The following is a 27,950-nucleotide window of genomic DNA, read 5'->3' as shown; positions in this document are numbered from 1 at the left end:
GGGGCTCACCCAACATATTAGGAAAGTGCATTAAGTAGAAACAATTCTGTAACAAACGCTAAATCCAACCAAAATGCTGACACCTGGTTTTTTGTTTACTTCCGGAATAAACAAAACAAGCAAGTCACTACTTTAAGGTTGACTGCATGTATCAATTTCCTTTTGTTGTTAACATTTTAACGTGAAAAAAAATGATCCTTGTGATGGTCAAACAAAGTTAAATGCGAGTGAATTAGAGAGGTGGTGATAGAAGCAGCATCAGCAGAGTGACAAGAGGGAGAGGCCAGCCCCCTCTGTGCGTCTGTCAAATCCTCCCAATATTCAGGACGCGGAAGTCAGAGGCAGCCTGCAGCTTCCTCGCCTTATTTCTGTTTGTCATGTTCACCATTTGCTTTCCACCTCTGTTAGAATCGGGGCTTCTTGTTTTTGTCCGTGTGGGAATTCTTGGCCGAATGCAGTGACAGCGGAGGTAAGCAGCAGGAGTAGGTTTGCTGAAAGTTGCAAAGCACTAAAACACTGGAGACTGCGGAGCGAACCGCGTGTAACGGCTCAGCCGGCGACATTCTGGCAGTGTTAGCGGGCCATTCCCCATCCCCACGCCGGCTTTCAGAGTGTGTCCTGTAGGCCTGAAAAATATACTTAACACCAGCAGCAAGGCAAGCTTTCGCACTGCCTTCTGGCTCATTTAAATGTCGGAAATCTGGAGGGCCGATTTTCTTTTGGAAACCACCCGAACAAAGCAGTTTACAAATTGTTTCATTTTTCAGATGTATGGGAATACATCAGAATTTGTAGTTTAATAATGTTTCAGGTTAAAACTGTTTGGTTAGTGATTATTTACAGTTTCAGTTTTTGCATTATCATGGTGGACATCAACTCGTTGTCAACCATATGACCTGATCAGACTAATTATATCAGAGCACATCATAAAGCTGCCCTCACATGGGTGAATGATTGGCTTCTCTTCCTGTTCTCGTAACGTTTCCACTGCCCCCACCACTCCTCTTCCTCTTTTCACATCCAAGTGCAGTGCCTTTATTATCCAGAGGCAAAATGTCAGGTTTCCAATGTACATGAAGGCAGCCAGCACTTCACGACTCCACTATTTCTGACCGGCCGCACTGCTGTTCCCTCTTGGGCATCCTGTAGATGGTACACTACTGCTCATCCTACCTTACACCTATTCCTTCCATGCCTCAGAGCCACCTTCAGATTCGGCCTTCTCCCTGTGCTGATCATACCTCCTACCTCCATACCTCCTGGCTTGTTCTTGGTTCAGGTCTCTCCCTGTTTCTGCTTCACAGAATTATGGAATGGTAAAATTAAATGGAAGCCGCCATCGTCCCAGATAGGCTGCTCTCCCCTTTGGAGGGGGAGAGCTGACTGGTGGTTTAACCTGAGAATCACCACACCTCAGGCGAGGGGTGAATTGAGAAGGTGGGGCCTTCATGAATAACCAGTGCCGCTGGCATCGCCCCGCATCACAAACTAGCTATTCAGCCAACTGAGCTAAATCAATCCCCATGATACAGCTCAAGGGAAAGCTATTTGGCAATCAACCCTGTGCTGGCTCTTTGCCCATAGCCCTACATTTTCTTTCAGTTCAAGTTTTTATCCAATCCTGTTTTGAACATTACTACTGAGTCTGCTTCCACTATCCTTACAGCAGTGTTGAACGGGTCACAACAACTTGCTGTGTTTTTGAAAAAAAAATCCTCATATTATCTCTGGTTCTTTTGCTAATCTGTGTCCTATGGTTGTCGATCTTATTGTCACTGGGAAGTTACTCTACCATGGTTTACAACACCTCCATCAAATCATTTCTTCTCCTAATTCTTACTATTTTCCATTCTCCTGCCGTAAACATGACAAGAGCTGTTAACTATTAAAGTGAGATTTTATTTACATTCTGTACTTGGAGCTGCTATGAAATTGATAATTGGCTGGACATAAAAATTAAACTCAGATGATCTCTGTGAATTTAATGGAGTAGCAGCAGTTAATTTGGTTTTGAAATAGCCCTAACACGAGTTTTTGTTAAAAAAGAGAATTTCCATCAATTCCACCGCATGATGCTATTTAAATAATCAAACCATACTAATCATATTATACTATTTCTAGACAATAAACAATTTGTGTTCACAAAGAAGAAAGCAGCCTTGAAAGCTTACTATGGTAAATATGCAGTGTGATGGCTCGTGTCTGATTTCTGTGAATAAATTGAAAAAGGTTAAATTTAATCTCAAAGTGGAATATTCAGTTTTTACACTGTCTAATGTGCAAACAGGATATCTGTGAATGCTAAGTTTATAATGAAATATGAATAAGAGCAAGTTTGTAATCTTAGTTGGAAATGTTATACCAGACTTTCTTGATTTATTTGTACTTTGTGCCCTGGCAGAAAACCTAATTTATAACAAATTGCATTTCTATAAAGTCCGAGGATCCTCATATAAAAAGAACAGCTGAGTGCTGAGTAATTAATACTCTGCAGCTTTTATTTTTCAATTGTTCCACTGCAAATAGGTAGAAATTCCAAAGAGGTGATTTTGTGACCCAACACTCAAAATTGTGAGAGGAACTCACAGCTCGGAAAATTTCTGGTAATTTTCTAGACCCTGTTTCTTGTTAGGAGTGATGTTTCGCAGAATTCCTGAAGTGTCAAACAAAGAAAGTCACAATATGTATTTATTAAAATATTGGTAAATTCAGGTCATCCCAAAGTGCTCAAAGCTAATGAAGTTGTTTAAGAAATATAGAGATGTTGTAAAGTCCAAAAGCACGGCTGCCAGTTGTGCACAGAAAAGTCCCACAAAGATGAATGTGACAAAATAACCATTAATCTATTTTTATGTAATGTCAGTTGAGGGTTATATGTTGGCCAGGACACTAGGAGCACTGTCCTGACTCCTCTTATGTCCTCCTGAGAGCAGAGACAAGAAATGAAAAACATCACTTCTGGCAAAACTATACAGAACTCCTCAGTACTGCATCAAAGTGTCAGCCTAGATTACGAACAGTTGCATTTACCTCAATTTCTCCTTGGAACATTGTGTTGTAATGATGTCCTTTTGGCCTTCAGTGTGTCACCCACCAGTTTACTTATTATTTTGTGGAATCTGGGCAGTATTTATGGCCCATCCCCAGTTTCCGTGAGAACTTTTAAGGGTCAACAAAAAGTGGGGATTGGAATCCAATTATAGGCCAGGAAGGGTAGATCCCTTCCCAGTAGGTGCCAGTTGGCTTTTTAAATTATATTTCTCTCGTGCCAGTCCACAAATTATCAGGTTAATTGAATTACTTTTCACAACCTGTCTTGGTGTGTTTTGAACTCTCAACCTCTAGGTAGTTCATCACTACCATAACCCTGTAGCTACCATACCCTGCATACTATATTATTCACTATAATTGCCATCCCCATCTTCTGTCTGAATGGGGACAAATCTAGCTCTGCCCAGCATCTTTTTTAAATTCTTGAATAGGCTGTGGACATCGCTGGTAAGTCAGCATTTATTGCTCATCCCTAATTACCCTTGAACAGAATGGCTTGTTGGGCCATTTCAGAGGACAGTTAAGAGTCAACCCATTGCTGTGGGTCTGGAGTCACATGTAGAGCAGACCAGGTACAAAGAACAAAGAAAAGTACAGCACAGGAACAGGCCCTTCGGCCCTCCACGCCTATCATGATGCTTGCCTGACATAAAACCGTATGCGCTTATGGAATCCATATCCTTCCATTCCCATCCTATTCATGTATTCGTCCAGTTGCCCCTTAAATGCCACTATCGTACCTGCTCCCACCACCTCCCCAGGCAGTGCGTTCCAGACATTCACCACCTTCTGTGTAAAAAAAAACTTGCCTTGCACATCTCCTCTAAACTTTTCCCCATGCACCTTAAACCTATGTCCCTTAATATTGACTTTTCTACCCTAGGAAAGAGCATCTGACTACCCACTCTGTCCATGTCACTCATAATCTTGCAAACCTCTATCAGGTCATCCCTCAACCTCCGTCATTCCAGTGAGAACAAACTGAGTTTACCCAACCTCTCCTCATAGCTAATAGATTTGGTAAGATTTGCTTCCCTGAAGGATATGAGTAAACCATATGGATTTTACATTGATGGGTGGTGGTTTCATGGCCAATATTACTGAGACTAGCTTCATATTCCAGTTTTGTTAATTGAATTTTAAATTCCACCAACTAGTGTGTGGGTATAAGCACATGTCCCTAAAGCATTAGCCTGGGCCTCTGGATTATTAGTCCAGTGACATTCCATCTTTCATAGTTCACAAGCAAAATTCTGCAAATGTTGGAAATCTGAGGTAGAAACAGAAAATGCAGGAAAGGTCAGACAGAATCAGTGGAGAGAGAAACTGAATTAGTTTTCACTGTGATTTAAGTTGGTATTATTCTAGTTGACCAGCTTACAACTTGTGCAGTGCCTTTGTCCTTTGGGAGTATGATTGAAGCCACGTAATTTGCATGTGCACAGGAGAACAAATTTTAACCGACTTCTGAAGAAACATTTCTAGAACAGATCATTGTCCAGCACGAGATCAATGTATGACTGTGAGACCAAACTTTTCTCTGTCCCAAAACTCAATTTCAAGTACTTATTTTATGTAATCTGTGATATATTCAGGTATGTGAGAGAGAAATAATATGGCTGGGATTCTCCCCAAAAAAAACTCCCCAACGGGCGGGAAAATGGGAAATTTTCCCACCCGTTTCTTGGATGTGCTTACTTGAACAAATCTCTGACACTGTGCATCACAGCATGCCTCAGAGGGCCATTGCGCATGTGCTGATCTGTTAGTGTGGAGATTGGCACATGCGCACTGATGCCCTGTTGCTGGCCTGCTGGTCGCTGGCCATCCAATATCTTCCCAGGCCCCCTTCTCCCGGATTGTTGGTCTCACCAGCCTTCCCAATGATTCTTTCCCCCCACCCCCCGCATTCACGGGCTTACCAGCCAGCCTTGATTGCCATCTCACTGCCTCCTGCACCGATCCCACTGCAGAGTGGCAGTGGGTCCCCCTCCACCACCATTGATCATCCTCCCCTCCCCCCAGTAGGCCCTGCTCCCTTGGCATTGTCCGGTGCCTAGTGGGCAGTACCATGGTGCCCCTAGGGCAGTGCCAGGAAGCCAGCTGGCACTGGCCAAGGTGCAACCCCCTCCCTTGCTGCCGACTTCCTTGGGAGTGGGGCCTCAATGGCCCTGGCTCCACCAATGGGGTGAGCACGTCTGTTCCCCATTGCTGGGAAGCAGTTGTAAATCCTGCTGGTAGGGAACTATCCTGGCCCGGGGGGTGGAGGGGAGATGCTAGCGGGCGTGGAGACTACCATCCCGAACCTGCTAGTCATATGGAAAGTGAAATTTCAATATGCTAATCAGCTCCTCGTCAATTTCCAGCGTGAAGCTGATTACGTGGAAAAAAGGGCATGGGAGACTTGCAATCAAGTCCCATTAAAGGCCCTTCATTGATGTTTCCCGGCCTGCTGTCCTGCTTGATTCGACTGAGGATCTCTCCCCTAACCTAGCAAAAGAATAATGGCACAACAAATAATCGCCAAGGACCGACCTTCGGGTGAAGAATTTGAAGCTTCTGTAAAAGGGACTTTCCACCACATAACAGATCAGATCAGAAATCACACTGTATTTTATAGTTTGACACGATTCCACTGCATGTCAGCAGCTGATCTGGTTTTCCAGGTTTAAATGACTACAAAGAGCAAGTTAGGAATATAAGTAAGTTATTATCTCAAGTCAAAGCACATTCCCGGCTCGGGTCACTGTCTGTGTGGAGTTTGCACATTCTCCTCGTGTCTGCGTGGGTTTCCTCCGGGTGCTCCGGTTTCCTCCCACAGTCCAAAGATGTGCGGGTTAGGTTGATTGGCCAGGTTAAAAAATTGCCCCTTAGAGTCCTGGGATGTGTAGGTTAGAGGGATTAGCGGGTAAAATATGTGGGGGTCGGGCCTGGGTGGGATTGTGGTCGGTGCAGACTCGATGGGCCGAATGGCCTCCTTCTGCACTGTAGGGTTTCTATGATTTCTATGATATTATCTCATTTGGCTATATTTGCATAAATGTTAAGCAAACACCTTGACGTACCTTGGTGTGGACTTTTACCTACTGGGACCACAAGTTTGGAAAATCACTCTGTGTCTAAAGACTGCTTTCCTCCAATTTTTGAACACTTCAGCAGTTGCTGCCAGGTTAGACCAGATGCTGATGTGTAGGGATATCATGTTACCTGCAGCAGGTGAAAAAGCTGCTAATCTGATTATAGTGTCAACTGCATTGGAAAATTGAACTGTGAAGTCAATTAGGCTAAGATCAAGTGTAGTATGGTCGGCTGCACTTGGTTGAGGTCATTAGGTTACACTGAAGCTTCATATGTTTCATATGAAGCAATTTTTAAAAGCGGCATCTCGGCCTTTTGGCTAAGATGCAAATGAGCTCAAGTCTTGGAGGAGGAACCTCCCCCTTCTCCAATCAGCTTGGCTCATGTAGATCAGGCCCAGGACAGGGTGATTTTGGTCGCTCGCCCTGTCTTGTCAGCCTGGATCTGAAATGTCTCAACTTGTTGAGACTCTGAATTGGATTTGATTTGATTGAATTGGAAAAGTATAAAAAAAAAACTGTGAAGTCAATTGATATTCTTGTGATTCTACTTTTTATAGTTTCTGTTCTCAGCTTTTACTGCTTTTCTCTCTTTCTGTTTCATTTACTACCAGTTTGTGGTTTGCTATTGTTGAAATCCTAGTTCCTGTTTTACAAGTATTCAGTGGTTGACTGTTTGTCTCTTCATATGCTCGTGGAGCCCTTGCATGTTTCTATCTATTTCTGTTTCCGGAGTATTTGCAACCTAAAGCACACACCCACATAAAGAAGCATAATGGCATCTTATTTTACAGACTGCAGGGGCAGGATTTTCACTCTGATAGCGAGCTATGAACGGAGGTGGGTGAGGCCTGTATTTTCATTGGTTGCTACTGAGCCATTTTTCTGGATGGTGAGATGAACATTTATCAACTGCAGAGACAATTGAGCCAATATTAAGGCCGTTAATCAGAAGCTGCCTGGAATATCCAGTGGACCTGCCACAATGTCAGGAACATGGGAGCTGCCTGGAGGCTGTCCATTGGTGGTAGACTGGAGGCCAGTGCTTTTGAGCACTACTCCCTCCTCTCACCCCTCCACAATAATGGCTAGTATCCATGGCTTTTTTTTATATTAGAAGTTTTTAACAGCACTGAGAGGATGCCTCAAGGTCGATGCATTGTCCGCCTCTCTTTCTCTCCCCTATCTGAAATAACAGGCTGCAGCTTTTTACAAATATCCCCATCCTCAATGATGGAGGAGCCCAGCAAAAGATAAGGCTGAAGCATTCACAATGATCTCCAGCCAGAATTGCCAACTGGGTGATCCATCTCTGCCTCCTCTAGAGGTCCCCAGCATCACAGGTGTCAGTCTTCAGCCAATTCAATTCTCTCCACATGATGTAAAGCAACAACTGAAAGCACTGAATACAGCAAAGGCTACGGGCCTGACAATATTACTGAAGACTCATGCTCCAGAACATGTTGCGCCCCTAGCCCCTAACCAAGCTGTTCCAGTACAGCTACAAACTGAAATCTACCGGGCAATGTGGAAAATTGCCCAAGTTTGTCCTGTATACAAAAAGGAGGAAAAATCCAACATGGTCAATTACCGCCCAATCAGTTTATTCTCAATGATCAGTGAAATGATGGAAGAGGTCACCAATAGTGCTATCAAGCAGCACTTGCTTAGCAATAATCTTCTGATGCTCAGTTTGGGTTCTGCCCAGAGTCACCCGGTTCCTGACCTCAGTATAGCATTGGTTTAAACATGGACAAAGGAGCTAAATTCTAGATGTGAGGAGAGAATAACTGCCTTTCACATTAGGGTAGCATTTAATTGAGTGTGGTATTGAGGAGCCCTTGCAAAACTGGAGTCAGGAATCAGGGAGAAAACCCTCTGCTGGTTGGAGTCATAGTTGGCACAAAGCTGTGGTGTTTGGAAGTCAATTATCCCAGTTTCAGATATTACTACAGGAGTTCCTCAATGTAGTATCCTGGGCCCAACCATCTTCAGCTGCTTCATCAAATACCTTCAAGGTCAGAAGTGGGATGTTCACTGATGATTGCACAATTTTCAGAACCATTCACAACTCCTCAGTTACTGAAGCAGTCCATGTCCAAATGCAGCAAGACCTGGACAATATCCAGGCTTGGACTGACAAGTGGCAAGTTACATTCATGCCACACAAATATCAGGCAATGACCATCTCTAAAAAGAAAGAATCTAACCATCGTCCCTTGACATTTAATGACATTACCATCCTCAAATCTCCTAATATTAACATCTAGAAACTGAACAGGCATAGACACATATTGTGGCTACAAGTCTGCAAAGGGATATAGATAGTTTAAGTGAGTGCGCAAGGGTCTGGCAGAAGGAGTACAATGTTCGTAAATGTGAGGTCATCCATTTTGGTAGGAAGAAAAGCAAAATGGACTATAATTTAAATGATGAAAAATTGCAGCATGCTGCTGTACAGAGGGACCTGGGAGTCCTTGTGCATGAACCACAAAACATTGGTTTGTAGGTGCAGCAGGTAATTAGAAAGGCAAATTGAATTTTGCCCTTCATTGCTAGACGGATGGAGTTTAAAAACAGGGAGGTTATGTTGCAGCTGTATAAGGTGCTGGTGAGGCCACACTTGGAGTACTGTGTACAACTTTGGTCTCCTTACTTGGGAAAGGATATACTGGCAGTGGAGGGGGTGCAGAGGAGATTCACTAGATTGATTCCGGAGTTGAGAGGGTTGGCTTATGAGGAGAGACTGAGTAGACTGGGACTATATTCACTAGAATTTAGAAGAGTGAGGGGGGAATCTTATAGAAACATATAAAATTATGAAGGGAATAAATAAGATAGAAGCAGGGAGGTTGTTTCCACTGACAGGTGAAACTAAACTAAGGGTCATTGCCTCAAAATAAGGGGGAGTGGATTTAAGACTGAGTTGAGGAGGAACTTCTTCACCCAAAGAGTTGTGAATCTGTGGAATTCCCTGCCCAGTGAAGCAGTTGAGGCTACTTTGTTGAATTTTCTTAAGGCAGAGATAGATTTTTGATCAGTAAAGGAATTAAGGGTTATGGTGAACAGGCGGGTAAGTGGAGCTGAGTCCACGAAAAGATCAGCCATGCCTTATTGAATGACAGAGCAGGCTCGAAGGGCCAGATGGCCTACTTTTGTTCCTAGTTCTTTATGTTCTTTTATGTTGACGTCCCAGAAATGAATTAAAAAAACATGGTGGAGGGGTTCTTTTTAGTCCTGCAACTTTTGGAGCTTAATTGCACAGCAAGTATTTCCCTCTGGCACTAATTAACCAATCCAGCAAAAATTGACTGCTCTCAAAACAATGCAGAGCCGGGACCTCCATTTGACGCTGAGGTCAGAACAGGGTTGCCAACTGTGACTAAATGTATTCCTAGAGGTTTCAGCACATGACTTGCCCTGACAATCCAGCTATTCATCGGCCAACGCATTCATCCTTCAGATGCGCAACCTTCTCGCGTCAGTTGGATGATGCTGGACTGTCAGCAAACAGCTTTTTCCCCCTCCATTTAAAATATTTTTATATCTGTAAAGAGAAATATTTTTTAAAAAACTGGAGCTGGAACTTCCTAACCGTTCACGCCGGTGGAATCTTCCAGTTCTGCCAACGGCACACCCCGCTGTAGCTTTCCCGGCAGTGTGAGGTGGATTTAATGAAAAATCCCATTGACAGCGGTGGGACCAGAACATCCTGCTGCAGGTGAACGGTGAGAAACACACGGCGAGGAGGCCAGAGAACCTTGCCTTTTTTTAAAATACCCTGATAATTTTTCTCCAGGGTTGCACAGAGCAACATCTTGTTGGCAACCTTAGATTGGGGTCCTCCAGTCAAAATGGAAAATCCTATCCAGGATATTAATATTTGAAATCAATGTGCAGTGTCTGTCCTTGCTGGCCCAGAAAAGAGAATCAAATTTGTTGAAGTTCTAATGCTGGCATTTGTTTTAAAAAAAGCTTCTGCAGTGGCTGGAAAAGAGGGCAGGTCAGTCCAATCAGAAGCATGTTTATGGTACTAATGATACACGACCCAGTTTGCATATTGCAGGGCATTGTAACAATTAGAGACAAATTTCTTTACTTTCATTTGAATATCCAGCATGATTTGGTTGCTTCACCAGAATAGGAATACAAATATTTGCCCTCTTGGGGAAATGGAGAATTTTTATTGCAATGAAAAAATCAAGTCAAGGGAAGGGCTTGTGTTTTCAGTTTTTGAAATGATGCATTTTTGCTTCAGGAAATTAAGTTAATTTTTTTGGAAATATTGTAAATTGCTGCCCAGAATAAATTTGCTCTTAGCAACTTGGAGGAAATCGTATTAAACTATCCTAAAACCTTCTAGATGATCCGTCAGAAGTGTCCGTCCAAGTACAAATGCGCACACAAGGTCTTTTTGAAGTACGTTTTCTCCCCAGTGTTAATGAGGAATCAGGGATGCACAATGTTGTGGGTAATAGCTGTCTTATATTGTTGTAGCATTCAAAAAGAGTTAGGAACTATATCATTATGTGTGTATACGTAAGTATATCGTTCTGCAGCACATGGTGAGATGTGAGAAATGCATTTGATGTCAGCTCCAGCATTTGTGTTTAAAAATATGATTATTTCAAATTGCTGGAAACCTCATAATAAGCTGGGAAAGTTGAGATGATCTTGACAGTAATGCCTCATTTAAATAACAGCCTGCCCCAGGGCAGGAGCATGAGTGAGTGGCAGGGGGCCAGCAGGGGGCCATTGGAAACAGTGGAGACGGATTCTAGCAGTTAGCAGGAGGTATTGCTGTGATTGAGGAGAAGGGAGCAAAGGAGGCGCAAAACTTCTTTTTGAGGCTAGGGGATGAACTCCTGGCATTTGTGCCCCAAGGTCCATCTCCTGGGTGTTTTGTTTGACATGGAACTGGCACAGCCCCTGGTTCCCAACCATGGAGACGATATAGTTTGGGAATGAGTTCCTTTAATTTGTATGAATTCACCATTTTGGTTATAAATTTGAATTGTACATTCTTGATTGCTGCACAACAGCAGTGAATGGACATATTGAGTAACTGTAGGAAACACACCAGCCCAAGCCCTGCTCTTCAGTTAATGCTTTAATGAGGGCATTAGAAAGCAACATGGGGATAAATTTAACTCTTTAGTGAAATGTTACTTTTTATCTAAACCCCTATTTTGGATGTTGCAAATTTTAATGAAAAGAAATAGTGGATTTCTGTTTCAGAAAGCAGGCTGTTGTGAAGTTATTGGGGCAGCAAGTTATATATACAGTCAGAATTAGGACTGCATGGGCTATTAAACATGGATCCCCTAATATCTCGTCCTTGCAGACTCCCTCTGCTGGTACATCTGTGTGTGCTAGCCTCAAGTGCACAAAATCTAATTTTCAAGACGCTACAACTGAAGGTCGCTTTATGTTTGTCTCGAGTAGCAAATCATAATTTTATTAAAAATGTACATTCTTAAGACCTGACACACACATTTCAGATATACTGATAGACCCTGGGAAAAGGTTCTCAACGTGAGAATTAAACTGGTTTTGTGCAGGGGTTGAACATTCTTAAGTCACAATTCATGCTCCGGCATCCCCAGATATGCAGGAAACTTTATCTGAGAATTTTTGATTCTGCCTTAGTTATTCTCTTGGATGCAGAACCAGTCACGCACATAAACAGTCCCAGTATCTTGAATTCTATCCAATTATACAATACCATAACCTGAAGGTTATGATCCAAATTGTGTTGGGGTGATTCCTGCCCAACTTTTCTCAGCCCTTCACAGAATTATGCACCATACTGAGGAGGATTAATTTCAATTATATTGTAGATTTGGCTTATTATCTCCATCAATCTTTCAGAGTACAAGTGACCTGGATTTTACAGTGGTAATGACAGCGAACTATCAATGTTTGTTGTCATTACTCCACTGAAACTGACAGCAACTTCAGGAGCCTGCACATGGGCAGACTAACTTAGAAACCCATTCACTTGCATGGAGTTAAAAATCGGGCTCTGTGTTTGTCCAGTGGGTCTGCTGTTGAGTTCCCCAGCCCCACCCTTGTTACCCATTAGCCTGACTGCAATTAATGGAAAATCAATTGAATTGACAAGGATTCCACTCGTATGCTGTTAGTCTTGTTGTAAAAATTACACTTATTGTTTATATCGATATTTTACATTTGCATCTAAATCCAATTACAATCATTTAATTTTCTGATCATGAAATAAATTAAAAAGAAGTGCCTTTGGTTTCATGAATTGCTGTCTGTGAGAATACTTTAACGTGATTTGCTCTTTAGCTTTGATGTGGAGTTGCTGGCGTTGGACTGGGGTAGGCACAGTAAGTAATCTCACAACACCAGGTCAAAATCCAATAGGTTTATTTGGTAGCATGAGCTTTCGGAGCGCTGCTCCTTCCCACTCACCTGATGAAGGAACAGCGCTCCGAAAGCTCGTGCTACCAAATAAACCTGTTGGACTTTAACCTGATGTTGTGAGACTACTTACTGTGCTCTTTAGCTTGCTTACTGGCATCACTGCTGCTGTAATATTGACAGGTACCATAATATTGGTGCTGCGTTCATCACTTACAAAGGAGGATCTGCCAGATGCTTGTAGGAACAGTAATGTGAAACCCTTTTGTTAATCCATGTTTAAAGGCACAGTTTAAGGTATAATAATGTTTAGCAGTCACGTTTTTATATTGCTATTGCCATTTAATAACTATCTTGTATCTTTCAGTGTACCAAGTAGGCCTCCCAGAAGATCAATAAGACTCTGACATCTTGCGAAAAACTATCCGACAATGGATAGTTTATGGGTTTATATCCTGGTGTTCACATCTGGATTCCTTGAGTGCCATTGTAATAATGCAACAAGCAACTCGGAGGTTAGATTACTTCTTGTGTCCTTTGATGGATTCAGGGCCGATTATCTTGAGCAATACGACTTTCCTAACCTTCGGAAAATGATTGCTGATGGAGTCCATGTGAAGCACGTAACAAATGTGTTTGTTACCAAAACCTTCCCAAATCATTACTCCATTGTCACCGGCCGTTATGCAGAAAGCCATGGTATTGTGGCCAATACGATGTATGATGCAGCCACCAAAAAGAATTTTTCCATCTTTGCAGATAAAGATCAATTTTGGTGGAATGAGGCCACACCAATTTGGATAACTAATCAGCAACAAGGGCACAAGAGCGGTGGAGTAATGTGGCCTGGTACTGATGTCTCAATACATGATATAACCCCTTCCTATTTTCTGAAATATGACCGCCATGTTACATTCAATCAGAGAGCTGACCGCATTATAGAATGGTTCTCCAACTTAACAGAACCCATCAATTTTGGTGCACTGTACTGGGAGGAACCGGATGCCACTGGACACAGTTATGGACCTGACAGCAAAGAACTGAAAAATGTGTTGAAGGAAGTGGATAATCACATTGGTTATTTAATTGATAAACTTCAAAAGGCTGGACTCTGGAACACGGTTAATGTAATTATCACCAGTGATCATGGCATGGCACAGTGTTCTAAGAATAAAGTTATAAGACTGGATAATTGCATTGGACGTGGCAACTATACTGAGGTGACTTACTCTCCAGTAACAGCTATCCTGCCCATTTCAAGTAAGTAGTGATAACTATACAGTATTGGCTGTATGTTATTTTAAAAAAAGGTTATAAATGTATTTGAGCTTAATATTCTCAAATATAGCTTTTCAAGCTCTTCTGTTCCTCATTGATATAACTCTTGAAAGCTCTTGAAAGACAATGTGTAGCTATTCAGACTATCATAGCAGAAAATCCATTTTATGAGCATACAGTAACCAAATCTTAATAAATCAATACAGGAATATATTGGGTAAAATCAACTTCATAGACATCCTGTAATTCCTCATAGACTTCAGTTTGAAAACCTCAGTTCCAAACCAAATTAGAATTGAAATTGTGTAATCGTCTTCTGATACCTCAATTTTAGATATTGCTAATACTTATTTCAATTATTAATTGTTTATTGTAGATACATTGCATATAAACTACACACGAGCAGCACATAGGCAGCACATTTGTCCCCATGGGCTCAAGTATAAAAAAGAATCACTTGTACTTGTATAGTAGCTTCATAACCTCAGGACATGCAAAAGTGCTGTGCAGCCATCGTATTATTTTTGAAGTATAGCCATCGTTGTAATGCAAGAAGCACAGCAGCCAATTTGTGCACTGCAACTCCCACAAACAGCAATGTGATGATGGCCAGATAATCTCTTTGTGATATTGATTAAAAAATAAATATTGGCCAGGACACCAGGGATAAGTCAAAAGCAAAATACTGTGGATGCTGGAAAACTGAAATAATAACCAGAAAATGCTGAAAATGTTCAGCAGGTCAGGTAGTATACGTGGAAAGAGAAACAGAGTTAACATTTCACATCTCCCTCCAGAGATGCTCCCTGACCTAAAGTCATCACAGCACATGAGGCCATTTAGCTCATCAAATCCATTCTGGCTCTCTATAAAGCAATCCAATTAGTTCCAATCTGCTTGACTTGCTGAACATCTCTGTCAGGAATTTTTCTGTTTCAGATTTGCAGCATCTGCAGTATTTTTCGATTATTGACTGCGCCCTAACACCCAATGGTAGTGCTGGCTGCATACAAGAATCATTGCAACTAGCGGGTTGCATGGATACATGTTCTCCCTATAATGGTAGTCTGTACTGCATGCTTGTTTTTGTCAAAAATCTGACTGCTAAGCCGCAGTGTTTTAATTAGAAAAAAAACTTGTTTTAATGCTCCCAATTTATATTGGCTCAACAATTCCTGTAGACAGTCAACTGATGCTGCAGTCTGAAACAAAAACAGAAAATGCTGGAAAATATACCCATGTGGCATTTCCCATATGTTGCACCTATTCAAGTTGGTACAGAGACCGGATGGAAGACATGATAAGTGGTAAATTCCTGTATCAACATAAAAGCATTCGGACAAGGTCATTCTGCCCAATGTGCCTGTACTAACTCTTTTAAAGTGCTTTCCAGTTAGATCCACTCCTACTTTTGCCCCATAACTCTGTGGTTTTTCTCGTTTAATTATTTATAAAATTCTCCTTTGAAAGCCACCATTGAATGTCTTTCAACCAAACTTCCAGGCAGTGCATTCTGGTTCATAACAACTAAATGCATTAAAAATTATTCTCCCATTCTCTCTGCTTCTTTTGCCAATTGTCTTAAATCTGTGTCCTCTGGTTTCCAACCCTTCTACCAGTGGAAATCAGTTTCCCCTTAGTCTATCAGAACCCATCATAACCTTCCATATAAAAGAGAGTAAAGTGTCAACTGAGCAAACGTTCCAATTCTGCTACAATTTTCAGACCATTCCTTCAGTTCAACTACTGAGGTCAGGATGGAGGGAAGGGGTGTGATGGTGTTGGGTGGCATTGTAATTTTAACCTAATCATCCTACCAAGAGACGGACTGTATTGATGCTGGCTTTACATCCCAGTGAATTTTGCTCTCCAATCAGGGCTATGTGTGGTGTGAAATAGGTGTTGCACCCAATCCCAGGGATCTCCTGCCAATGACGGCTTAGAATACCAACCCAGTCTCGGTGTGCGCGGGCTTCATTAACATGGTTGTTGTAATATCTCTTCCACTTGACAAACTAAAATGGAGGTACCAGCAATAACAATTATTTTGATGAGGGTTATTAGTGCATACTTACAGGTATGAGCGAGATTATGTTCAGGTGAATAATGGAACATGAGATGCCAGCCCAGCACTCCTCCTAGAATTGAAAACTCAATGTTGACCAGACAGTCAAATGTCACTGTTTAATTTTTGGGGATTGGTGAGCCTCCAAAATGTTCCCATTTTAAGTGCAATAGAATGTAAACCACCATTTTGAAGGAATTTTACATTACTCCTTGCCTATTGCAATATCCACATTTAACTGTTTCTACAAGAAAAGACATTCATTTTGTTTCAAATGTTTGTTTTAAGAACTAAAAGGTGACATTGTTGGGCTGACATTTCAGCTTTCAGATTATTATTACCCTGAACATAATTACAAGAATGAAATTATGACCCTTATCATGTTTTTGATTTTTCATTCTTTCATGGGACATGGGTGTCACCGGCAAGGTCAGCATTTGTTGGCTATCCCTATTGCCTTTGAACTGAGTGACTTGCTAGGCCATTTCAGAGGTCAGTTAAGTGTCAACCATAATGCTGTGAATCTGGATGTAGGCCAGACCGGGTAAGGATGGCATATTTCCTTATTGAATGTTTTAGGACAATCACTGATAGTTTCATGGAAACCATTACTGAGACTAGCTTTATGTTCCAGATTTATTAATTGAATTTAAATTGCAGCAGCTGCCATAGTGGGATTTGAACCAGTGTTCCCAAAGCATTAGCCATGCCTCTGAATTACTGGTCCAATGACACTACCATTATGCCACCATCTCCCCGTGAGTCTATGATATATGCAAAGAACTACTGATTTTCCTTTGAATGTTTAGAAATGTATTCTGTAAATTGTGTCTTTGTGTTCTTGCAAATATTGTTGTGAGTGACTCTGCAGGTAGTAGTTGTATTGTTGGGGATTTGATGTCATTTCAGAATGTACAGCCACGGTTTTATAGTTGATATCAGATGCATGCATGTGACTATTCAATATCCAATATCCAATAAATACAATGAATATTTAAACATGTTGTAACTTGTAAGGCAATGCAAAAGTGGAAAACTTGATTAATCCAAGTTCTACTTTGTCAGAATCTTAGGTAACTATTACTTGAGGTGTAACGTGTAATGGATGAATTAAAAGTATTAAATTTCTTTAGATTTTGGCAATAATGGCCTGTAAAGTATATCCGCATTCTATATTGCAGTCCTATTTTAGACATGGCTGCACATATTTCTGCAGTGGAAAGAATGAAGATCATTGTGATAATTGTACTGCCATTTCATGGGTGGACTCAAGTCAGCATTACAATAAAGTTGCACAATTTCTTTTGCATTCTTTAGCTTGTTTTGAACATCAGGTTCAATATGTGATCCCATTTTTGTTTTTAACAGATGTAAGTTATGTATATGAATTGCTGTCAAACTGTGATAGTCACATGAAGGTATATTTGAAAGAAGATATCCCAGACCGTTTTCACTACAAACACAATGAAAGGATTCAACCAATTCTGCTTGTTGCTGAGGAAGGGTGGACAATTCTTCAGAATGGATCAATCACCCAGTGTAAGTTTTGAATGCAAAATACTTTTGTTCTTGTGTCTGAGCATTATATCCAGCCCAGTCCTTTCCTGGCATGGCTTCCACATGTATGCCTATGATTCCAATAATGAGTAATTTTTATGTGGCAGGACTTAACTTTACAACAATCTGATTGCAATTTATGAGATGTAAGGATCCAGGTATTTTATTTTCTAATAATTGCTTCTAAATTATCACCCAAACTGGCAGGATTACTCGTGCCCAAACAGGAGGATGTTTGGGTTCTGCATGAAATTAAGACAGAATTGTCAAGTATGATAGCCTAATGGTATTAGCACTAGACTATTATTCCAGAAAATCAGCTAATGTTCTGGGGACCCAGGTTTGAATCCCGCCACTGCATTTGGTGGAATTTGAATTCAATAAAAAATCTCTGGAATTAAGAATCTACTGATGACCACGAAACCATTGTCGATTGTCAGAAAAACCCATCTGATTCACTAATGTTCTTTAGTGAAGGAAATCTGCTGTCCTTACCTACATGACACTCCAGATCCACAACAATGTGGTTGACTCTCAACTGCCCTGTGGCCAGTAGAATGGATGCATTTAAGGGGAAGCTAAATAGGTAAATGAAGGAAAAATGATGGGTGTGAGGGAGTAAAGTTGGAGGGGCTCATGTGAAACATAAACCTGGTACAGACATGTAGGGCTGAATGTACTGTAAGTTCTCTGTAATGCATGCTTCCATTAGGCAATGATCATGGCAGAGTGCAAACATGGAGAAGGATCTCATTTCAAAAACTTGTTCTTCTCAGGTGTCATAATTGTTAGCTTGAAGACTGATAATCATATTGTATAAATTATTTTTGCTATTTTTCTTCAGTGGGTGACCATGGTTATGATAACGCATTACCAAGCATGCATCCCCTTCTGGTAGCTCATGGGCCAGCATTTCGAAAAGCTTACAAAACCAACACCATCAACAGTATCGATATCTACCCACTGATGTGCCACATCCTGGGACTGAAGGAGGAGTCTAACAATGGGACTTTTACCAATGTGAGATGTTTGCTGGTTAATGAGCGCTGTGTGAGTCTACCAGACGTGGTTGGAATTGTGATTGGCTCCTTAATGGTATTGGTCACATTATCCTGCCTTATAATACTAATGAAAAAGCGAGTGTCACCTCAGCATGCGTTTGCTCGTCTCCAGTTGCAGGATGATGATGATGATCCTTTAATAGGGTAGTTTAAGGCAAATCAGCAGTGAAATAGACTTATAATTTTTATGTGGCAGAAAGCAAAGTGATTAATGTTTAAAGACATTAGGAATGGAATTACTTTTTTTCTTTCTATTATCCAAGTACCTTTCAATACTGCAGACCCAACTTGCAAATTCTAGTGGTGAAATTGCCCAATCTGCTATAATGACTGTTATCAAACATCAATTAATGAGTTTCAGAATTAGGTTCTTAGCTGCCACATTCAAAAACGTTCAATTTTTTTGTATGCCCCATTTGTGCTGTCATTATTAATTGCAGTTAATAAATTTTTCATTCAGTTTGGTTTGCAAATGACAGTATACAACTCAAACTCTTGAAATTGGTATTCTAGTAGATTAGAAGTGACGTGTTAGAAAGCAAATCAAATGAAATGGAAACAAAACCCAAATCTACAGCATTATCTATATCTTTGCTGGAATTTTACTGCCTCGCCTGCCAAGGGAATCGGAGCGGGCAAGGGGTGGGCAGTGGAAAGGTCCATTGACCTCGGGCAGGACTTTACGGTTTTGGGACGAGCAAGGCCGTAAAATTCCACCCCAGCTGGAGTCAATACAAACATAGTTGTCATGAAGTGAGATGGAGCTGATTACAAAGTACAGCAGATCTACTATGAATATTTAATACCTGCTGAGAATTAAATTGTTGCCAATGTTTGGGATGACATGAAATCAAGATTTCAGGGTTCTGCATTTCTGAGCTTGCATAAATTTGAGAAACTGTAGATACTGAAATCCCCAAAAAATCTAACCAAATCAGACTGCACTGATGATACGGATGTGTTTAAATTTAGATAACTTTTTCATGCTGCAATAGAGGTTAATGTAATTTGGTTTTGTGACAAAGTTAATTTGTCCAGCCATAGTGCTGAAGTATTTGCGAGAATATATGGATGAGATCTGATCACACTCTAGTCTTGGCAGGGGCAATATCAGAATCCCAGGTCCAGGTTTTTGAAAAATGGAGCCTGGCAACCAGGTGAGAATGTATATAACAGATATTTTTTCAAGAAGGTAAGGTATTGAACCAAAATAAAGGAAAAACTAATATAAATAGATGAGCAAGAGAATGGGAAAAGGAGGAAAATCTATGGGCTCAAAGTGTTAACATTTTTAATTAGAATGTTTTGGGTATTTTGCAGAATAGTTCGCTTTGACATTTGAGGTAATACTGTAATGTCATGGTTTGCATCAGTGTGACAGTGTTTTCAGGTCTATTGTTTTAAAGTTAGCTCTCAACCTGCTGGCAGTCAAAGGGTTAATAGATTGAAATCTATAAATGGTGTGTGCATTTTCACAAAATTATTGAAGTAGTTTATCTGGCAATACGGAAGTAAATATAGGACTAAATGATGGTTAAAGCAGATTATTTTTTTGGAGGCAAGAGTTTCTAGGATTTATATGGGAGGGGGAAATTGCCTTTGCCGAACACTTTAGCTGTAAAAGTAGTAAATGTTTATTTTGGCAAGTTGCATTTAAACATAGATTTAATTCAAATTAGCTGTTTTGAAGTTGTCCCATTTTTAAAAAGAGCATTGTGCATATTTACCACTTGTATCACAAACTCAGTCAACAGCTATGACATTAAGGATTAATACTTCTGATGCTTGCAATATAACATACAGTTTGTAATTTAAATGGTCAAGAATATCCGTATCCTCGAAGTTATGACCATACTGTCTCATGACAATTTGAGTTTCATACCCATAGTTCTCCGGTACTTACAAAACTAGAGTAGTGAATATGTCTAAAACTAGCAAGAAAGCACTTTAATTATGTGACTGACTGATACAAGGATGTGCCTTTATGTAGGTCAAAACAAAAGGCAACATGTAACATTTATTAAGTGTTTCTTGGTGCAGTCTGGTTTCATGACAAAGTTAATCTGTCCAGCCATAGTGCAGAAGTATTTATGAGAAAATATTTATTTGGATCTGGTCCTGCAGTAGCCTTGGCAGTGGAAATATCAGAGTCCCAGGCCATGATTTTTTTCAAAAATGGAGCCTGGAAGCCACCTGAAATGTAGTGAGAATGACTGGAACCTTGTGAAGGTGACAGGGGTCTCAACCACCAGATGAAGAGCTGGGAGAGCCTGTCAACATTTTGCAGGAAGGTCTCCCACATCTCATTCCACTCAGGCCTTTGGTAGGCCAGCAGCAGGTCTTCCCCTGGGATCAAGGACGCTGGGCCAGAAGTCACGCCCACTGAGAGCTGCCAACCAATTAGAGGCTGGTAGCTTTACTGAACAGCAATACCATCCGGGTGATGGTGGCTGCTGCTGGTGTGACACCCATATGAGGCAGGCAGGGAGACATGGGGGAGGATGTACAGGGGGTAGGTGTCCACAACAAAGGTAGGGGAATGGCTCTCAGTGGACCTCCCTCCCCATTCCCAATGCCAGGTTCCTCAATCAAATAATGTGGGGGATCTCATTGGGAGTCAGGAAGCACATGGCAAGAGCCCTATACGTTCCAGGGTTAATACCAAAAACAGGCAGCTAAGTCCCTTAAATGGGCAATTAATGCTCATTTAAGGGCCTTAACTGGCAGCAGGGTGCAAAGGTCATCCACAGGTCTTGCTGCCACAGATATAATTAGAGTGGAGGCATGAAAGTGGTGAGGTCCCTATCTGCCATTTTCCCAGCTGACCATATGCCCCCTTCACCACCCCTCCCAAAACCCACCATGGGGGAGGGCACAGATTTCTCCCCTATGTGACATATGCCTTATTCCTGAATTAATCGTACGAAAAAAGTCCCAACACATTTCAACTCTATTTGCATATTTCTCAACTAACCAGATTTCCTTTTTAAAAAAGAGCCTGTGTGGACAACATTAAGTTGAAAACCTGGAAGATTTTTGATACAGAACTGAGGGTATCAACATGATGCAAACAGGGCAGAACGGTGGCACAGTGGTTAGCACTGCTGCTTCACAGCTCCAGGGACCTGGGTTCGATTCCCGGCTTGGGTCACTGTCTGTGTGGAGTTTGCACATTCTCCTCGTGTCTGCGTGGGTTTCCTCTGGGTGCTCTGGTTTCCTCCCACAGTCCAAAGATGTGCGGGTTAGGTTGATTGGCCATGCTAAAATTGCCTTTAGTGTCCTGAGATGCATAGGTTAGAGGGATTAGTGGGTAAAATATGTAGGGGTATGGGAGTAGTGCCTGGGTGGGATTGTGGTCGGTGCAGACTCGATGGGCCGAATGGCCTCTTTCTGTGCTGTAGGGTTTCTATGAATATTTATTACTTTATAGCTTATTTGTAAATATTTGAGCTGTTAAAAGCAATATGATACAAATTCTGGATGTTGAGAATATATTTTACTGCTTGGTTTAGATTTATCTTCAATATACTGAGTATTTAATAGTTTCTCTGTGCTGATTTTCTTTAATGCAAAGTATGAACTCATCTATTTAATACTAGCTAATCAAATGTGAGAATTCTTGTTAAGTTTCACATAAAAAGTGAATGTTTGGAAAGTTATCCAAACAGTAAAGTCAGCTAACGATTGACCTCAACCTGCCAATAAAATTATTATAAATATCCACCTGTCCGTCCATTACATCACTTTTACAGCATGGAAAAAGGCCCTTTGGCCCAACTTGTCCATGCTGCTCTGGATCAAGCACTCCCATTTTCTATTTGATTAACAGCTCTGAGATGGGTGTTTCTACAATTTCTTGTGCTCAACAAAGTCAGAGGTTCAACTGTGCTAGGTGTGTGACTCCAGGTAAAGAAAATGATAATTTGTTTTGTGTAACTTTATTCTTCTTCATTACTTGAAAACAATTATAAACTCCGTGTAGAAGCAGTGTATTTGTCTTATACTATAGCGATAAGCTATCTACGAGCACTGGTCCCCCAACCCTAAAGATTCATTGATGAATTTTGGTGCCCTATAGAATCCCTACAGTGCAGAAGGAGGCCATTCCAGCCCATCGAACCGACACCGACAACAATCCCACCCAGGCCCTATTCCCATAACCCCATGTATTTACTCTGCTAGTCTTCCTGACGCTAAGGGGCAACTTAGCATGGTCAATCAACCTAACCCATGCATCTTTTGGAGTGTGGGAGGAAACTGGAGAACCCGGAGGAAGCACGCATAGGGAGAACGTGCTAACTCCACACACTGACCTGACACCGGAAGTGAACCTGGGTCCCTGGTGCTGTGAGGCAGCAGTGCTAACCACTGTGCCGCCCTTTGCCAATTTCTCCTGTTTTAACATGTTTCTGCCGTAGGGATTGATTTCCAAGTGCCAGTGAGTTAGCAAGCTGAATCTTGAGTCTTTCAGCTTTTGATTGAAGCCCATTATTTTCCTTCAACTTAGAAAATAGACAATATTAATGATAATTTACATTAAATGTCAGCAAACAAATGAAAATATAGAAAGGAAATAATGAAGAAACTAGAATGGAAACGAAGCATACAAATGCGTAGTAGTAGTAGTAAAATTTACAATTGGAGGTTTTGTACAGTCTCCCAATATCTACTCCTCAACCAAAGATTAAAACATAATCTGGTCACTTAAAATAAAAGCAAAATATTGTATAGGCTGGAAATCTGAAACTAAACCAGAAAATCCTGGAAAAACCCAGCCGGTCTGGCAGCATTTTTGGAGAGTAATAGAGTTAACATTTCGAGTCCAATATGACTCTTTTTCAGAGCTCAAATGGTCTGGTAATTGCTGTTTGTGGGAGTGTGTTATGCACAAATAGTCTGCCACACAGTTCCTATATTAGAACAGTGACTAACTTCAAAGTATCTAATTGGCTACAAGCACTTTAGAGTGTTGTGAGGTTGTGAATGATGCCATGTAAATGCAATTAAAAATAAATTGATACTTTAGCTTTTCGTACAAAATCAGAAATATCTTAAACCATATATAAATTTAAAATGCAGCGTGTTTATGACCTAGAATTAAATCCTCATCCAAGCTTCACTTGTTGTTCCAATCTTTTTCTTCCCTGTTGTACGAATGAACGAATCCGATACGACCACGTTCCACCTGTGGTTAGGTAATGAGGTTTGTCATTGTACAACATAAACATAACCTCTGATACTTGTATTATGCAGCAATCACATTATACTTGGAGATGTTTGGTTCAACCTGTGTAAATATAACACTGAACTTAATAAGTTACTGCTACCTCCAATTAACTTCAGTGCTTCAGTCCAAAGATGTGCTTCCGTCCAAAGACAGTCCAACTTCAGTCCAAAGATATGCAGGTTAGGTTGATTGGCTATGCTAAAATTACCCCTTAGTGTCCTGAGATGCGTAGGTTAGAGGGATTAGTGGGTAAAATATGTAGGGATATGGGGGTAGGGCCTGGCTGGGATTATGGTCGGTGCAGACTTGATGGGCCGAATGGCCTCTTTCTGTACTGTAGGGTTTCTATGATTTCTATGCTTGTCAAAATGACAAGGAAAAATTAGCACCTCCTAAACCACTGTAAATATGAACTTGTGTATAATTCTTTATATCGACTTACTTTGGGTCAGAGATTCTTTGTTTTCTTAAATCAAAGCACAACTTTCCATAGAGTGGGTCCTAAACAACTGTGGTAAAGAAGTTTATATATAAATTAATGTATGTAGTTCTTAAACCAGTGTTTCTTTTGATCATCATTTATAAAACTGAAAATACATGTATCTAATTTCAATTTAATCTTTTAGTAATAACACTGAACCTTACTTAAGATGACATTCGATCTTAATGGACTACTCTAACAGCTATATGGTGATTTTAAAATTGAGGTGTTTGTCATTTATGTTTTTGTTTTGAACCATTTGAGAACTGAAATAGCATTTCTGCACCTCCTTTTAAGATTAAAATCAATCTACTATGTTCCAAAATTCCAGAATGATAAATATTAGTATTCACAAACCAAAAGCCTGCTTCAGTACTCAAAAGGTGAAAAAGATATTTTTCGTACATGACTGTAAAATAATAAGCACTCATAGAAACTGGTACTATTGTCATTTATTTGGAGTCTGAAATATGAATAAATATTTTTTCATTTATAAATAATACTTTGTTCTTTTTTTGCCTTGCGGGGATATATACCATTGAAATAATGTGACCATTTCAATCACCTGAGATTAGGAAAAGCAGCACCGCTGTCACTGCTGCTAACAACTGTAGGACCATTTTATTGCTGGTTCCATGTCTATTTCCTGACGGATGAAAAACCGTATCGCCCAAGGTTATTTCCTCTCAATACTTGTAAGAACAATGCTCGTCATAGCTTCCTTCAGAGCCATTTATGACTATTTGACCCTTCAAGTCTATGCTAGATTTCAGTAGAGCAATCCAGTTTGTTGCATTCCCTGCTACTTTTCTGATATCAACAAAATTCATAAATCCATAAACCAACAAACCTCCACATCCTCAGTCGGTTAGCTCATTGACTGGATGGTTTGTTCGTGATGCAGAGCAACGCCAACAGCGTGGGTTATTCATGAAGGCCCATCTTCTCAACCTCGAGTTGAATCACCACCAGTCAGCCTACATTCATCTGAGATTATGGTGACTTGACCTTTACAACCTCAGTGTTATCATTCTGGTGTTCTCACTTCATAATACAAGCATAAGGTATGTCTGTCGTAAATAGAACTACATACAAAAAACTACTGTCACTGCACTGAAATATAAACCTTGGTCAGATTTATGGAATGCTTTACACCACAGAAAGAGACCCCTCAGCCCATCATGCTTGTGTTGGCCATCAAGCACCTCTCTCTTCTAATCCTATTTTCCAGCACTTGGTCCGTAGCCTTGGATGCCATGGCATTTAAGTGCTCATCTAAATGTTGTGAGGGTTCCTGCCTTTGCCACTATTTCAAGCTTGTGGCAATTAATCACACTTAAATGTTGCCTTTCCTTTTTCAAATACAAAGTTAGAGAAATGTTGGGGGCAATTCTCCCATCGCAACTTTTCTGGCGGGTCAGGGTGGGAAATGCGCGTCGCCGGCCTTGTTCCAGGATTTGCGCATGCGTCAGGAACGCATGCGCATCTCCCAGAGCCGGAGAACAGTCGGAGACCAGACCACGCTGGAAACTGGCGGGAAGACAGATTTGAATATTTTTAAAAAGTATTTTAAATATGTTTTACATTTCATTCTCGGGAACTTAGCAGTCCCGATTGAATCTGCCACCCCGCCAGGAGTGCTTCATTCCAGTGGAGTTTAGAGTAGCTCCCCACATTCGGGGAACTAGCGGGAGACTCCGCTGGAATGAAGGGGGGCAATTGGGGCCCCCCCAGGGGGTCGGGTGGTGGGGGGTGGTGCCCCCTGGGCATGGGCACCCTGGCAGTGCCAGTCTGTTCCCCAGCAGTGCCCAAGGGACAAAGTGCCCATGCCCAGGGGCACCTTGGCACTGCCAACTGGGCATTGGGCAGTGCCAAGAGGGCATGGTATTTGTGGGCGGGGCCTAGGGGATGATTGGTGGGAGTGGGAGGTCCCGCTGCCACTCTGCACGGTCTGGGATGGAAGGAGGGCAGTGATTGGGGGTGGGGGTGGTCTACCGGGGGATCTGACCCCGGGAGGGGGGTGTCTGCCAGGGTGAGGGGGGTGGGGGATCGCCATTGCTGGGGGTCTGTGCTGGACATAGGGGTGCTCCGGGGCGGAGGGGGGGGGGGGTCAGTATTGGCCCGGGAATTGTTGTGGGGGCTACGATAGGATTGTGGAGGGAGCTGGAGGGGCAGCACTGTGGGGGTCCAGGTGCTGGCCAGCAAACGGGGAGATTGACAGATCGGGACCACTGCGCATGCGCAGGGTTCTAGAACTGTCAAACTCCAGCGTGAATAGGCCCCTGGGCTATTAATGATATTCACGATTGAGACCTCTGCAGTGCACAGAGTGGGAAGATTCGAGTGTGAAGTTGAACTGACAAAACAGTTGTGATCTAGAACAGTTTTCCCACCAATTGAGCACTTTTGGGAGAATCGCCCCCGTTACTTCTGCTGTTCAGAGGGATTTCAATCTAATAGGCTTGAAAATACAAGTATTTAAATTTTTAAAAAGGTTTATTTTGAAATTTGAATGTTTTGGTCCATTCCATACATGTTTCTCCTTGCATCAGATTGCAGTCAAAGAATCCACTTAATTTTATCCACCAGTCAGATGAATAACACTTGAATCTTGCTGCAACTATTTTTCTTTTGCAGTACAGCAAAAAAATAAATAATTTTGTTAATGCTGCGCCGAAAGGTCACTAGGATGCTACCGGGACTTGATGGATTGAGTTATCAGGAGAGGCTGAATAGACTGGGACTTTTTTCTCTGGAGCGTAGGAGGCTGAGGGGTGATCTTATCGAGGTCTATAAAATAATGAGGGGCATAGACAAGGTAGATAGTCAATATCTTTTCCCAAAGGTAGGGGAGTCTAAAACTAGAGGGCACAGGTTTAAGGTGAGAGGGGAGAGATACAAAAGTGTTCAGAGGGGCAGTTTTTTCACACACAGGGTGGTGAGTGTCTGGAACAAGCTGCCAGAGGTACAAAGAACAAAGAACAATACAGCACAGGAACAGGCCCTTCGGCCCTCCAAGCCCGCACCGCTCCCAGGTCCAGGATTGAATCCTGAATCCAGGATCCCCGCCCAATTTTCCAGCCTATCTACATACCAATATCCTATCCACCGAGCTGTCCCTCACAGCTACGATGCTTTGTTCATTACAACCTATTAACTCACCCCCACCCCCCCATTCCAGACCATGTGATCTCCAGGGAGAGGCGAAAACCCAGAGTGAAAAACCCCAGGGCCAATATGGGGAAAAAAAAATCTGGGAAATTCCTCTCCGACCCCCTGAGGCGATCGAAACGAGTCCAGGAGATCACAATGGCCCTGATCGGAAAATGCTTCCCAACCCTAGTCATTTCCACTTCCACGAACACCATATGAATTCCCTGTCCCCGAGACAGGTTCCCAACTATCCGCAGTCTCGCTCTGTACTGGCACCAGCAAGATGATCATAGAATGAAGCCTTGAAACGAGAAACAAGGAACAATTAGCCCGCGCCGCTCCCTGGTCCAAACTAGACCACTCTTTTGTATCCCTCCATTCCCACTCCGTTCATATAGCTGTCTAGATAAGTCTTAAACGTTCCCAGTGTGTCCGCCTCCACCACCTTGCCCGGCAACACATTCCAGGCCCCCACGACCCTCTGTGTGAAATATGTCCTTCTGATATCTGTGTTAAACCTCCCCCACTTCACCTTGAACCTATGACCCCTCGTGAACGTCACCACCGACCCGGGGAAAAGCTTCCCACCGTTCACCCTATCCATGCCTTTCAT

The 27,950-nt window shown here is 41.7% G+C and overlaps 1 protein-coding gene across 2 annotated transcripts; it reads left to right on the top strand.

Moving 5' to 3' along the window:
* Positions 1-53: 53 nt before the first annotated feature.
* Positions 54-24,684, top strand: enpp4 (ectonucleotide pyrophosphatase/phosphodiesterase 4). 2 transcript variants are annotated; one of them, XM_078212909.1, is made up of 5 exons: positions 54-469; positions 2,527-2,603; positions 12,883-13,775; positions 17,227-17,397; positions 18,260-24,684. In XM_078212909.1, exons 3-5 carry the CDS (start codon positions 12,947-12,949, stop codon positions 18,622-18,624), a joined length of 1,365 nt encoding a protein of 454 aa, XP_078069035.1. In that variant the 5' UTR covers positions 54-469; positions 2,527-2,603; positions 12,883-12,946; the 3' UTR covers positions 18,625-24,684. The 2 variants fall into 2 exon arrangements, with proteins under 2 accessions (XP_078069035.1, XP_078069034.1); XM_078212908.1 differs by lacking the exon at positions 2,527-2,603 and having other exon boundaries at positions 56-469.
* Positions 24,685-27,950: the final 3,266 nt, after the last annotated feature.

Source organism: Mustelus asterias, chromosome 5 (genome assembly GCF_964213995.1).
Source record: "Mustelus asterias chromosome 5, sMusAst1.hap1.1, whole genome shotgun sequence".
In the NCBI taxonomy this organism is placed as follows: Eukaryota; Metazoa; Chordata; class Chondrichthyes; order Carcharhiniformes; family Triakidae; genus Mustelus; species Mustelus asterias.
The sequence above is the reverse complement of the archived record's forward strand: the minus strand, read 5'-3'. Positions and strand labels throughout refer to the sequence as shown.

Excerpts from the sequence above, each read along its gene's own strand:
- enpp4 (XM_078212909.1), top strand. The coding sequence starts at position 12,947 with ATGGATAGTTTATGGGTTTATATCCTGGTGTTCACATCTGGATTCCTT. Across the intron at positions 13,776-17,226 it reads AGCTATCCTGCCCATTTCAA|ATGTAAGTTATGTATATGAA; the intron begins GTAAGTAGTGAT and ends TGTTTTTAACAG. Across the intron at positions 17,398-18,259 it reads GAATGGATCAATCACCCAGT|TGGGTGACCATGGTTATGAT; the intron begins GTAAGTTTTGAA and ends ATTTTTCTTCAG.